The sequence below is a fragment of the Anomaloglossus baeobatrachus genome, chromosome 7, assembly GCF_048569485.1.
Source record: "Anomaloglossus baeobatrachus isolate aAnoBae1 chromosome 7, aAnoBae1.hap1, whole genome shotgun sequence".
Taxonomy (NCBI): domain Eukaryota; kingdom Metazoa; phylum Chordata; class Amphibia; order Anura; family Aromobatidae; genus Anomaloglossus; species Anomaloglossus baeobatrachus.
The window spans coordinates 281,550,385-281,564,575 of NC_134359.1; the positions used below are offsets into that span (position 1 = coordinate 281,550,385).

General features: G+C 54.9%; 1 protein-coding gene across 1 annotated transcript in view; it reads right to left on the reverse strand.

The window, feature by feature from the left end:
* IFT140 (intraflagellar transport 140) overlaps positions 1–14,191 on the reverse strand; it is a 239,048-nt gene that overhangs the window by 185,030 nt on the left and 39,827 nt on the right. Inside the window, exon 6 of the mRNA XM_075318259.1 lies at positions 9,420–9,595. Coding sequence (XP_075174374.1) covers positions 9,420–9,595 — 176 coding nt within the window. The remainder of the gene's footprint in view (positions 1–9,419; positions 9,596–14,191) is intronic.

Genomic DNA, 14,191 nt, shown 5'->3' on the forward strand with positions numbered 1-14,191 from the left:
CAGCGGTATTTAGTGGGGTCAGCACTTCAGGTGCTGCTTACCGCCCGCCTATAGGCGGGTGTGTGGTCGCCAGAGTCCTGTGACTGGTTGCCCAGAGCTTGTCTCCGTTCTCCAGCTCGGACTGCAGGAATGGCTGCCGGCGTCCTTCTCCAGCTCGTGTGACGAGGGGCGGGCCGTGGGCGTGCCCAAGGCAAGAGCGGGAAACCGGCGTCCCACTGTGTCCAGTGAAGGGGGCTGGAGAATGCAAAGCAGACTCCAGCCCTCGGCGCTGACTTTCTGTACAGCGTCCTGCCTCTCCCCTGACTGGCAGGGCTGGGGGCGGGAACGAAACGGAAACTAGGCCGCAAAGCCGGGGACTCAAGTAATAAGCGCGGCCGTCCTATGTGCACGGCCAGCGCGGAGTCCCCGGCGCACCACAAGTCCCAGCCGCGCCACAGTGTAAAAACAGCCAGCAGCGGCCCGGCGCGGCAGTTCCCAATACATAAATTCACACAGCAAAGCTGCCGTGAATAATAGCACGAGCGCTCCGCGCTGTTGTCCCCGGCGCACTAGCACTCCCAGCAATGCTGGTGTGTGTGTGCGCGATGTGTACGGGGACACAGAGTACCTTAATGTAGCAGGGCCCTGTCCCTGACGATACTCAGCTCCGTATCCAGCAGGGTCTCTGGGTCTGTGGATAGAGCCCGGTCTCAGTGCCTGGAGACCTGTAAGATCCCACTTCCTCAGAGCCCCTCAGGGGGATGGGGAAGGAAAACAGCATGTGGGCTCCAGCCTCCGTACCCGCAATGGGTACCTCAACCTTAACAAACACCGCCGACATAAAGTGGGGTGAGAAGGGAGCATGCTGGGGGCCCTAGTATGGGCCCTCTTTTCTTCCATCCGATATAGTCAGCAGCTACTGCTGACTAAACAGTGGAGCTATGCGTGGATGTCTGACCTCCTTCGCACAAAGCAGAAAACTGGTGAGCCAGTGATCCCACTGGGGGTGTATAGCCAGAAGGGGAGGGGCCTTACACTTTTTAGTGTAATGCTTTGTGTGGCCTCCGGAGGGCAGTGCTATACACCCAATCGTCTGGGTCTCCCAATGGAGCGCCGAAGAAAGAGAGACGTTCCTGTCGAGGGAAGCAGCACTCTTGTCCCATTTGCGAAGAATGTCCCATTGGAGTGGCCGTAGATGGAATTGCGCGAACGGCACTGCCTCCATAGCTGCAACCATCTTTCCCACTAAGTGCATGAGGCGCCGTAAGGGGTGTGACTGACTCCGAAGAAGTGATTGCACCCCCGCCTGCAGAGAAAGCTGTTTGTCGCGCGGTAGCTTGACTAACGCTTGCTGGGTATGAAACTCCATCCCGAGGTAAGTCAGTGATTGGGTCGGCGTCAACTTGGATTTCGGGAAATTGACGATCCACCCGAACTGCTGGAGAGTCACCAGAGTGACGGTAAGACTTCGTTGACACGCCACCCGAGAAGGGGCCCTGACTAGGAGATCGTCCAAGTAGGGGGTCACCGAGTGGCCCTGAGAATGCAGGACCGCCATGACTTTGGTGAAAACCCGTGGGGCTGTCGCCAGGCCGAAGGGCAATGTGACGAACTGGAGGTGTTCGTCCCCGATGGCGAACCGCAGGAAACGTTGATGTTCGGGTGCGATCGGCACATGGAGATAAGCATCCTTGATGTCGATCGATGCTAGGAAGTCTCCTTGTGACATCGAAGCGATGACTGAGCGGAGGGATTCCATCCGAAACCGTCTGGTTCTCACATGTCTCTTGAGCAGCTTGAGGTCCAGAACGGGACGGAATGACCCGTCCTTTTTTGGCACCACGAACAAGTTGGAGTAAAATCCGCGACCACGTTCCTGAAAGGGAACGGGAATCACAACTCCTTCCATCTTCAGAGCGTCCACTGCCTGAAAAAGTGCGTCGGCCTGTGCAGGGGGTGGGGAGGTTCTGAAGAAACGAGCCGCAGGACGAGAGCTGAACTCTATCCTGTAACCATGAGACAAAATGTCTCTCACCCAACGGTCTTGAACGTGTGGCCACCAGGCGTCGCCAAAGCGGGAGAGCCTGCCACCGACCGAGGATGTGGGTAGGTGAGGCCGAGAGTCATGAGGCGGCCGTCTTGGAGGCAGTGCCTCCTGCGGCCTTTTGGGGGCGTGACTTGGACAGCCACGCATAGGAGTTCCTCTGGCCTTTCTCCGGCCGGTTGGACGAAGAGGCTTGGGGCTTGGCGGAGGGACAAAAGGACCGAAATCTCGATTGGATCTTTCTCTGCTGAGGTCTCTTAGGTTTGGACTGTGGTAAGGAGGAGTCCTTTCCCGAGGATTCCTTAATAATCTCATCCAGCCGTTCGCCAAATAAACGTTCGCCAGAAAAAGGCAAACCAGTTAAGAACATTTTGGAAGCAGAGTCTGCTTTCCATTCGCGCAGCCACATGGCCCTGCGGACAGCCACGGAGTTAGCGGATGCCACGGCCGTACGGCTAGCGGAGTCCAGGACGGCGTTCATGGCGTAGGACGAAAATGCTGATGCCTGAGAGGTCAAGGAAGAAACATGCGGAGCAGAATTCCGCGTGACAGCATTAATCTCAGACAGACATGCCGAGATTGCTTGGAGAGCCCACACGGCCGCAAAGGCCGGGGCGAAAGATGTGCCCGTGGCCTCATAAATAGACTTCACCAAGAGCTCTATCTGTCTGTCAGTGGCATCCTTCAGGGATGAGCCATCGGCAACAGACACAACGGACCTAGCAGCCAATCTAGAGACTGGAGGATCCACCTTGGGAGAGTGTGCCCAGCCCTTAACGACTTCAGGTGGAAAGGGATAACGCGTGTCAGAGTGCCTTTTAGCAAAACGCTTGTCCGGGACCGCTCTGGGCTTCTGGACAGCGTCCCTGAAGTTAGAGTGATCAAAAAACGTATTGCGCGTACGTTTGGGGAATCGAAATTGGTGTTTCTCCTGCTGAGAAGCCGACTCCTCTACAGGTGGAGGCGGGGGAGAGAGATCCAACACCTGGTTGATGGACGAGATAAGATCATTTACTAAGGCGTCCCCCTCAGGGGTATCAAGGTTGAGGGCGAAGTCAGGGTCAGAGCCCTGAGCTCCCCCGTCCGCCTCGTCATCCTGAGAGTCCTCAAGCTGAGATCCAGAGCAGCGTGAGGAGGCCGGGGAAGAGTCCCAGCGAGGCCGCTTAGCCGGTCTGGGACTGCGATCCGGGCAGGAGTCCTCCGCCTGGGACCTAGGGGCTATCCTGGGAGCGCGCTGCGGCGCGGACCGAGAAGGCCCTGGAGGAGACAAACTAACAGGGGCCGGGGCCTGTGAAGAGCCCGGTCTGGACTGCAATGCCTCAAGGAGCTTAGATGACCATTTGTCCATAGACTGTGCAATGGATTGAGAAAGTGACTGAGAGAGTTTCTCAGCGAAAGAGGCCAATGACGGTGACTCTGTCCCTGCAGCCTGCTCAGGGGGAGCAGGGGGATCTACATGAGCCGAGGGGCCCACAAGTGCCCTAGGCTCCGGCTGAGCAAGCGTGGCAGGAGTCGAGCATTGATCACAGTGAGGGTAGGTGGATCCCGCAGGCAACATAGCCCCACAAGAGGTACAGGCTGCGAAAAAAACCTGTGCCTTAGGGGCTCTGCTCCTTGTGGACGACATGCTGTAAGCAATAAGTGTCCCTTAGGAGAGAGACCACTGAGGGTATATGGGAAAAGGTTCTACAGCCGTTCCGAATATATATAAAATATTTATATTTATATATATATATATATATATATATATAAATATAATATAATATAATATAATATAATATAATATAATATAATATAATATAATATACATATACATATACATATACATATACATATACATATACATATACATATATATATATATATATATATATATATATATATATCACGGCACCCTAGGGGAACCAGCACGGGGTGACCGGTGTGGCTTACCAACCGCTGGTGTCCTCCAGATTCCCTGTCGTGGGTCCCCCGGAGCTGTAGAGCTGTGCAGCTGCAGCATACACCGGCAGAATGCCAAACATGGCCGCCGGAGCTCTCAAGGGGGGAGTGGAGCCATGGGCGGCGCCGGTAAAAGGCGGGAATCTGGAGGCCCCATAGTGGTCCATGAGAGGGGAGGGGAGACATGCAAAGATGCTCCAGCCCTCTGTCGGTAATCCCGCCCTTACGCCTGACAGGCAGGCCCGGGGGCGGGATTTTTCGCGACTAGGCCGCGATGAAGCCGGGGACTAAATTTAAGGCCGTGCCCGACAAGCAGGCACGGTCGGCGCGGAAGTCCGATGAAAAAACAACGGACGGCGCTACTGGGGAGAAAGGCGACCTCTCTCCCCGTACCGTCCCCACATGGGGACACAGAGTACCTTCAAGGTTGCAGGGCCCGGTCCCTGGGAATGAAAACGCTCCGGTCCAGCAGGTTCCACCAGGGGCTGTGGATGGAGCACGGTCTCAGCAGGTGAATGACCGGTGAGGCTCCCACTTCTCCCAGAGCCACATAAGGGATGGTGAAGGAGACGGCATGTGGCTCCAGCCTTTGTACCCGCCATGGGTACCTCAACCTTAACAACACCGCCGACATAGTGGGGTGAGAAGGGAGCATGCCGGGGACCCCATAGGGGACCTCTTTTCTTCCATCCGTCATACTATGTATGAGAAATCTTTTTTTTTTTTTTTTTTTCTATGAGTGGATGTGTGCCTCCTTCCACACAAAGCATAAAACTGAGGAGCCACGGGAGGGTGTATAGGCAGAGGGGAGGGGTTACACTTTTTAAAGTGTAATACTTTGTGTGGCCTCCAGAGGCAGAAGCTATACACCCAATTGTCTGGGTCTCCCAATGGAGCGACAAAGAAAGGGAATTTTGTTTACTTACCGTAAATTCCTTTTCTTCTAGCTCCTATTGGGAGACCCAGACAATTGGGTGTATAGCTACTGCCTCCGGAGGCCACACAAAGTATTACACTTTTAAAAAAGTGTAACCCCTCCCCTCTGCCTATACACCCTCCCGTGGATCACGGGCTCCTCAGTTTGGTGCAAAAGCAGGAAGGAGAAAACTTATAAATTGGTCTAGGGTAAATTCAATCCGAAGGATGTTCGGAGAACTGAAGACCATGAACCAAAAGAACAAATCAACATCAACAACATGTGTACACAAAAGAACAACCAGACCGAAGGGCACAGGGGCGGGTGCTGGGTCTCCCAATAGGAGCTAGAAGAAAAGGAATTTACGGTAAGTAAAAAAAATTCCCTTTTTCTTTGTCGCTCCATTGGGAGAGCCAGACAATTGGGACATCCAAGAGCAGTCCCTGGGTGGGTAAAGCAATACCTCAATAAAAAGAGCCGAAAACGGCCCCCTCTTACAGGTGGGCAACCGCCGCCTGGAGGACTCGCCTACCTAGACTGGCGTCTGCCGAAGCATAGGCATGCACTTGATAGTGCTTCGTGAAAGTGTCAGACTAGACCACGTAGCTGCCTGACACACCTGCTGAGCCGTCGCCCGGTGCCGCAATGCCCAGGACGCACCTACGGCTCTGGTAGAATGGGATTTCAACCCTGAAGGGGGCGGAAGCCCAGAAGTACGGTAGGCCTCGAGAATCGGTTCCTTGATCCACCGAGCCAAGGTTGACTTGGAGGCCTGAGAGCCCTTACGCTGGCCAGCGACAAGGACAAAGAGCGCATCTGAACGGCACAGGGGCGCCATGCGAGACACGTAGAACCGGAGTGCTCTCACTAGATCCAAAGAGTGCAAATCCTTTTCACACTGGTGAATTGGATTAGGGCAAAAGGAAGGCAAGGAGATATCCTGATTTAGATGAAAAGGGGATACCACCTTAGGGAGAAATTCCGGGACAGGACGAAGAACCACCTTATCCTGGTGGAAAACCAGGAAAGGAGCTTTGCATGACAGCGCTGCAAGCTCAGACACTCTCCGAAGTGATGTGACTGCCACCAGGAAGGCCACCTTCTGAGAAAGACGGGAGAGAGAGACATCCCGCAGCGGCTCAAAAGGCGGCTTTTGAAGAGCCGTCAGGACCCTGGTAAGATCCCAAGGTTCCAACGGACGTTTGTAAGGTGGGACCATACAAAAGCAGCAAGGACGGGGTACAAAGTATTAAAATTTAACCTTTAATAAGTCCTATTAAAATGGAAGCAGGTAAAGCCTTACTCCACAGTGGTTATCTTAAAACCAACACAATACAATCCCCCCTAGCATGTATAGGGGTACCATCAAGGCCAGGGCAATGCCTGTACAGATAACAGAAACAGGTAAGCTGACCCGTGCTAGGTATACACCAGGACAGCTCACCGGTAGGCCTTGGACCACCACAGTATCAAAATACGGTCCAAGAACCCTATATTAATAGATAGAGGAGGATGGAACGATCTCACCACATCAGACGGCGATCCAACCACTATCAGAAAAGATCCTCATATCTTCCTGGGCGTCCCAGTGGTCCTATTTCAGTGGACTTAAACCCTGGTCCCCTTAAGGAGATTGAGGTCCTGATGTCCTTGTTCTCCCAACGCGTTTCATATACAAAGATAATCGTCAGGGGAGTATAGAGAGTCAGTCCTTACATCAGAAGGACAGGACAGGACATGCGGACGGCAAACAGCGGGGCTCCTATATGCTATCTGCCTCCAGAGGCAGAAGCTATACACCCAATTGTCTGGGTCTCCCAATGGAGCGACAAAGAAAAATGCACCATAAAATGTATTGTGCAATTTCTCCTGAGTACACAGGTACCTGATATGTGGTGGAAATCAATTGTTTGGGCGTACGGCGGGGCTCAGAAGAGAAGGAGCGCCATTTCACAGTAAAATTGATTGGAATTATTAGCAGACGCCATGTTGCATTTGGAGACCCCCTGAGGTGCCTAAACAATGGAGCTCCCCCACATGTGATCCCATTTTGGAAACTAGACCCCCCCACCATACAAAAAAATTAGTTTGGCAAAATAAAAAATACAGACATCAGTAAAAAAAAAAAAAAAAAAAAAAAATGAATACAAAAAAAAAAAAATATGAGCGCAGCGGATGGAGGAGCGGCAGAGGATGGGAAAGGGCGCAGCGGATGGAGGAGCGGCAGAGGATGGGAAAGGGCACAGCGGATGGATGATGGGAAATGGCGCAGCGGATGGAGGAGCGGCGGAGGATGGGGGGGAGGGAGGTGAGATGGGGATACCTACCTTACAGGATGGATCTAGATCTAGGCAGCAGGATCACAGCAGACAGAAGAGGCAGCAGATGAAGGAGGCAACAGATTGAGGAGTGTGAGAGGGGGCAGTAGATGAAGACGATGGGAGAGAGCAGGCAGCAGATCGGGGAGGGGGGGCAGAGTCTGATGGGAGAGAGAGATGGCACATGGAGGAGGGGGGGGCCCGGGGAGAGGGGGGCCCCCAGAACATGGAGGGGGGAGGGTGGCTTGCAGCACATGTGGGGGGAGGGTGGCTTGCAGCACATGTGGGGGGAGGAGGTGTAGTGGCGATGGAGAAGGGGCAGCCGATGAAGGAGGCGGCGGTGGCCGATCAGGAACAGTGGGGGCCGATTCGGGGGCAGCAGCGGCTGAAAAAGGTGGGTGTGACGGCGGTGGGGGACAGTGGCGAGCGTGGCGGCGGGGACAGTGGCGAATGTGGCGGCGGGGACAGTGGCGGGCGGGGCGATTGGGGACAGCGGTGGATCGGGAGCAGCGGCGGGGCGATCGGAGACAGCGGCGGGGCTGGCGATCGGACAGCGGCGGGGCTGGCGGGTGGGGCAATCGGAGACAGCGGCGGGGCTGGCGCTGGCGGGGCGATCGGAGACAGCGGCGGGGCGATAGGAGACAGCGGCGGGGCTGGCGGTGGCGGGGCGATAGGAAACAGCGGCGGGGCTGGCAGGGCGATCGGGGACAGGGGACAGCAACTTACCGATGGGCACCCGCAGAGATTGTTCTCCTTGGCTTTCAGGGACGGACACAGGTCACCGGCACCAGATCCACGGTGATTGGAGAGATCGGTCACAAGACCGGTCTCTCCAATCAGAGCTGGAGGCGGGTGAAGCACCGATCACCCAGCTCCAGCCAATGGCCAGTGCTACAGCAGCACTGATCAGGGCTGGATTTCAATGTTCCAGCCATTTTCAATGGCTGGAACATTACAGTGACTGTAATTGGCTGAGCGGCGTTCGTCAGCGAATCACAGCCTCTGTAGGTTCGGGGAGGAGGCACCACCCCTCCTGAGGTCAGGCAGAGGTCCCCTCCTTCCCGAATCTACTGTTTAATTAAACAAATTGCACTCCCCGGGGCTCCGGGACCGCGATTTTGCCATGACGTACTGGGTACGTCATGGGTCGTTTAGCACCATGTCACCATGACGTACCCAGTATGTCAAGGGTCGTTAAGGGGTTAAGCACCCTAACTTTCTTGGTGCCCCCATTCCATGGCGGCTGCCCCTATTGTATCCCTTACTAACTTGAAGATAATCATCACCAAATTACCAGAATAAAGTGCTAAATTCAAAATCATATATACACATACAACAGACACAGACAAAATAACACACAGCGCCTGTATGCGGCCGGCAGGGAGGCTCAGTGCGGCCGGCAGCGAAGCTCAGTGCGGCCGGCAGCGAGGCTCAGTGCGGCCGGCAGCGAGGCTCTGTGCGGCCGGCAGCGAGGCTCTGTGCGGCCGGCAGCGAGGCTCTGTGCGGCCGGCAGCGAGGCTCTGTGCGGCCGGCAGCGAGGCTCTGTGCGGCCGGCAGCGAGGCTCTGTGCGGCCGGCAGCGAGGCTCTGTGCGGCCGGCAGCGAGGCTCTGTGCGGCCGGCAGCGAGGCTCAGTGTGGCCGGCAGCGAAGCTCTGTGCGGCCGGCAGCGAGGCTCTGTGCGGCCGGCAGCGAAGCTGTGGGTGGCGGGGCATGAGCCATTCTGAGGATGTCGGTGGTAAGAGATTCAAATAATGGCGCCCAGAGTTGGCGCGTGTGCATATGGCACTCTCAGCTCAAGCTCTCATCTGTGCACGAGCCAACTCTTGCCGCCACTTCTGGCCATCATCTGGCCCAACACAGATCAGCGCTGGCTGGCCCAGCACAGCTCCGCAGCCCGCAGTGAGTATTTGGCCCTACTCTGCACCGCCCGCATCATTGCTGTACTCCAGCACTGCCCCTGCCTCCTGTGACCCTGCTCCTCCCCGGTAAGACACTACCAGATTATAAAATGGACCTTAATTTTTTCTGCCTTTTTTAAAATCTCTAAATGTGGGTGTGCCTTATAATCCGATGCGTCTTATAAAACGAAAAATATGGTATATTGCAATCAGAAGCTAAAGGACAGGATCCTAGCAGGACATACATCACTGCTGAATTTCCATAAATACTAGGAAACTGCTCAAAAGTTGCTGCAGCTGAAACAGCCAAGAAGTGCACCCACCTTAGAAATCTCCTCGGCTTCTCCTTCCGGACTTACAAAGAATTGAGACAGTAGCAAATTCTCGGTCACCACCACCAGCACCGATTTCTTGTCCAGGAAGAGGAGTCTCCTTGCAGGACTGTCCAGTCTGATTACCTGGCTGCTCTTCGCCTGTTCATTCACCCAGTGTATGGCGCCTGAGCCCAATAAAAAAGAGAATTTTGTTTACTTACCGTAAATTCTTTTTCTTATAGTTCCGACATGGGAGACCCAAACCATGGGTGTATAGCTACTGCCTCCGGAGGACACACAAAGTACTACACTCAAACGTGTAGCTCCTCCCTCCGGCTATATACACCCCCTGGATGACAATCTACCCAGTTCAGTGCAAAAGCTGAAGGAGGACATCCACCCATAAGTAGAGAAAGAGTAAAACTCGGAAAGACCAGAACTCTGTCTACTAACAACAGCCGGTGAAACACACGGAACAAAAAACTGCCAACAGGCAACAGGGAGGGTGCTGGGTCTCCCATGTCGGAACTATAAGAAAAAGAATTTACGGTAAGTAAACAAAATTCTCTTTTTCTTTATCGTTCCTTATGGGAGACCCAAACCATGGGACGTTCCAAAGCAGTCCATGGGCGGGAAATAAACCAAACTGAGAAGTAGGCAAAACCTAACTTCACAAATTTGCGACAGCCGCCTGAAGAATGCGTCTGCCCAAGCTCGCATCTGCCGAAGCATGAGCATGCACCTGGTAGTGCTTCGAAAAAGTGTGCAGACTGGACCATGTGGCAGCCTGACAAACCTGCTGAGCCGTAGCCTGGTGCCTGAAAGCCCAGGAGGCACCGACAGCTCTGGTCGAGTGCGCCTTAATCCCCGGCGGGGGAGGCACCTGAGAACACTGGTAGGCATCGGAGATAGCCGACCTGATCCAACGAGCTAGAGTCGGTTTAGAAGCAGCGAGACCCTTGCGCTGACCAGTGGTTAGCACAAAAAGAGATGTGCACCGCCGAAAAACAGCGGTGCGTGACACATAGATTCGGAGCGCCCGCACCAAATCCAAGGTATGCAACGCCCTTTCAAAGCGATGCACAGGGGCCGGACAAAGAGAAGGCAATGAAATGTCCTGGTTAAGGTGGAAAGGAGAAACCACCTTAGGGAGAAAGTCCGGAGTCGGACGAAGAACCACCTTGTCTTGGTGAAACACCAAAAAGGGGGATTCTGAAGAGAGCGCAGCCAAATCCGAAACTCTCCTGAGAGAAGTTATGGCTACTAGAAAAACAACTTTCTGTGAAAGTCTAGACAAGGGAACTTCCCTGAGAGGCTCAAAGGGGGGTTTCTGTAAGGCCGTGAGGACCAGATTAAGGTCCCAGGGATCCAAGGGCCGCCGGTAAGGAGGAATGATGTGAGATGCGCCCTGCATGAAGGTGCGCACCTGAGCCAGTCGGGCGATACGCCGCTGGAACAATACCGACAGAGCCGACACCTGTCCCTTGAGGGAATTGAGGGACAGTCCTAGCTGTAGACCGGACTGTAGAAAAGACAGGATGGTCGGCAAGGAGAACGGCCAAGGGGCATGGCCGGACGAACGACACCAGGACAGGAAAATTTTCCAAGTCCTGTGGTAAATCTTGGCCGAGGAAGACTTCCGAGCCTGAGTCATGGTGGAGATGACCTCAGAGGGAATGCCTGAAGCCGTCAGGATCCAGGACTCAAGAGCCACGCCGTCAATCTGAGAGCCGCAGAATTCTGGCGGAAGAACGGACCTTGAGAGAGAAGGTCTGGGCGGTCCGGGAGACGCCACGGCACCTCTACGGACAGACGGAGCAGGTCTGGGTACCACGCTCGCCTGGGCCAGTCCGGAGCAATGAGCATGACTCGACGGCCCTCCATTCTGATCTTGCGCAGAACCCTGGGCAAGAGCGCTAGAGGGGGAAACACATAGGCCAGATGGAACTGAGACCAATCTTGAACCAGTGCGTCTGCTGCGAAGGCTTGAGGATCGTGGGAGCGAGCCACGTAAACCGGAACCTTGTTGTTGTGCCGGGATGCCATTAGATCTACCTCTGGAGTGCCCCACTTGCGGCAGAGTGATTTGAACACTGACGGATGCAGGGCCCACTCGCCGTCATCTACGGTTTGACGGCTGAGATAATCGGCCTCCCAGTTTTCTACGCCTGGGATGTGGACTGCAGATATGGTGGACTTCGAGTCCTCCGTCCACTGGAGGATTCGTTGAACCTCCAGCATCGCCAGACGGCTGTGAGTCCCGCCCTGGTGATTGATGTAGGCAACCGCTGTCGCGTTGTCTGACTGGACTCTGATTTGCTTGCCCAACAGGTGGTGAAAGGCTAGGAGAGCTAGAAACACAGCTCTGATCTCCAGCACATTGATTGAGAGGGCTGATTCGGACGGAGTCCAAGTGCCCTGTGCTCGGTGATGGAGAAATACTGCTCCCCAACCGGAGAGACTGGCATCCGTGGTGAGGATTACCCAGGACGGAGTCAGGAAGGAGCGTCCCTGTGACAGAGAGAGGGGCCGAAGCCACCACTGAAGAGAGCTCCTGGTTTGTGGCGACAGAGCCACCAGCCTGTGCAAGGAAGAGATCCGCTTGTCCCAACAGCGGAGGATGTCCAGCTGCAGGGGACGCAGATGGAACTGAGCAAAGGGAACCGCTTCCATTGACGCCACCATCTGACCCAGCACTCGCATGAGGTGTCTGATGGAATGACGGCGGTGCCTCAGCAGAGAGCGTACCGCCAGGCGAAGAGACTGCTGTTTGACTAAGGGCAGCTTCACAAGTGCCGGCAGAGTCTCGAATTGCATCCCTAGGTACTCGAGTTTCTGGGTTGGAATCAGAGTGGACTTGGGCAAATTGACAAGCCACCCGAACTGGACTAGAGTGGCGAGAGTGAGCGAGACACTCCGCTGGCAGTCTGCACTGGATGAGGCCTTGACTAGAAGGTCGTCCAGGTAAGGAATCACTGCCAACCCCTGGAGGTGCAGGACCGCAACCACTGCTGCCATCACCTTGGTGAATACTCAAGGGGCCGTGGCTAGGCCGAAGGGGAGAGCCACGAATTGGAAATGTTCCTCTCCGATTGCAAAGCGTAGCCAACGCTGGTGCGAAACCGCAATAGGAACATGCAGATAGGCATCTCTGATGTCGATGGATGCCAGAAAATCTCCTTGGGTCATTGAGGCAATGACCGATCTCAGAGATTCCATGCGAAAGTGCCGCACCTGAACGTGCTTGTTGAGAAGCTTGAGATCCAGGATGGGCCGGAAGGAACCGTCCTTTTTGGGGACTAGAAAGAGGTTTGAGTAGAAACCGCTGAACCGTTCCCGGGCGGGAACCGGAACAATTACACCGTTGGCCTGCAGGGATGCCACGGCCTGAGAGAAGGCGGCGGCTTTGGAGCAGGGGGGGGGGTGGACAGAAAAAATCTGTTTGGCGGGCTGGAAGAAAATTCTATCCTGTAGCCGTGGGAGATGATATCCCGCACCCACTGATCGGAGATGTGTTGAAACCACACGTCGCCAAAGTGGGAGAGCCTGCCACCGACCAAGGATGTTGCTGGCGTAGCCAGATAGTCAAGAGGAGGCTGCCTTAGTGGCAGCGGCTCCTCCGGCCTTTTGAGGACGCGGCTTTGCGCGCCAGTTGGGTTTACGATCCTTGGCTGCGGAAGTGGACGAGGTCGAGGGCTTAGAGGCTGACCAGTTAGAGGAACGAAAGGAACGAAAATTCGATTGGTTCCTGCTCTGGACCGGTTTCCTGGCCTTAGTTTGCGGCAAGGAAGTACTCTTTCCGCCAGTAGCTTCCTTAATTATGTCATCCAGCTGTTCTCCAAACAGCCGGGACCCAGCAAAAGGGAGACTCGCAAGGTACTTCTTAGAGGAAGCGTCTGCTTTCCACTCTCGAAGCCACAAGATCCTGCGGATCGCGAGGGAGTTAGCGGAGGCCACCGCCGTGCGGTGAGAAGCCTCCAGGATGGCAGACATGGCGTAGGATGCAAAAGCCGAAGCTTGAGAAGTTAAGGCATCCATCTCAGGAATAGAGTCCCTGGTGAGTGAATACATCTCCGCCAGAGAGGCAGAGACTGCCTTAAGAGCCCATACTGCCGCAAAAGACGGGGAGAACGAGGCTCCTGCCGCCTCATATACAGACTTGGCCAGAAGGTCAACCTGGCGGTCAGTGGGATTTTTAAGAGAAGTGCCATCAGCCACAGCTACGACTGTGCGGGCTGAGATTCTGGACACCGGAGGGTCCACCTTTGGGGACTGGGCCCATTCCTTAACCACCTCTGGTGGAAAAGGAAAACGGTCATCTGAACTACGCTTCAGAAAGCGTTTGTCAGGACAGGCCCTGGGCTTGTTAACAGTGGTCTGAAAGCTGGAGTGGTTAAAAAACATACTTTTAGCTTTCTTAGGAGAGGTAAACTGGTGAATCTCTACCAGAGAGGTTTGTTCCTCTGACTCTGGTGGGTTGAGGTTCAGAACGGAGTTAATGGACGCAATCAAGCCACTAACATCCGCATCACCCTCAGACAAATCAATGGGGTACATAGAGGTAGCGTCTGAGCCCACAGTAAACGAATCCTCCTCGCCCTGCACGTCGGCACGTGAATCAGAGCCGTGGGACGAGGGAGGAGAAGGGTCCCTGCGTCTCCGTTTAGGGGGACTGGGACCTAGAACATGCTCTGAGGGCTCCGCAGAGCTTTGAGCAGCAGAGACACCCTGAGGGGGGGGCTGATGCATAGACAGCAGTGTCCGGGACAGCTGCCCCATGG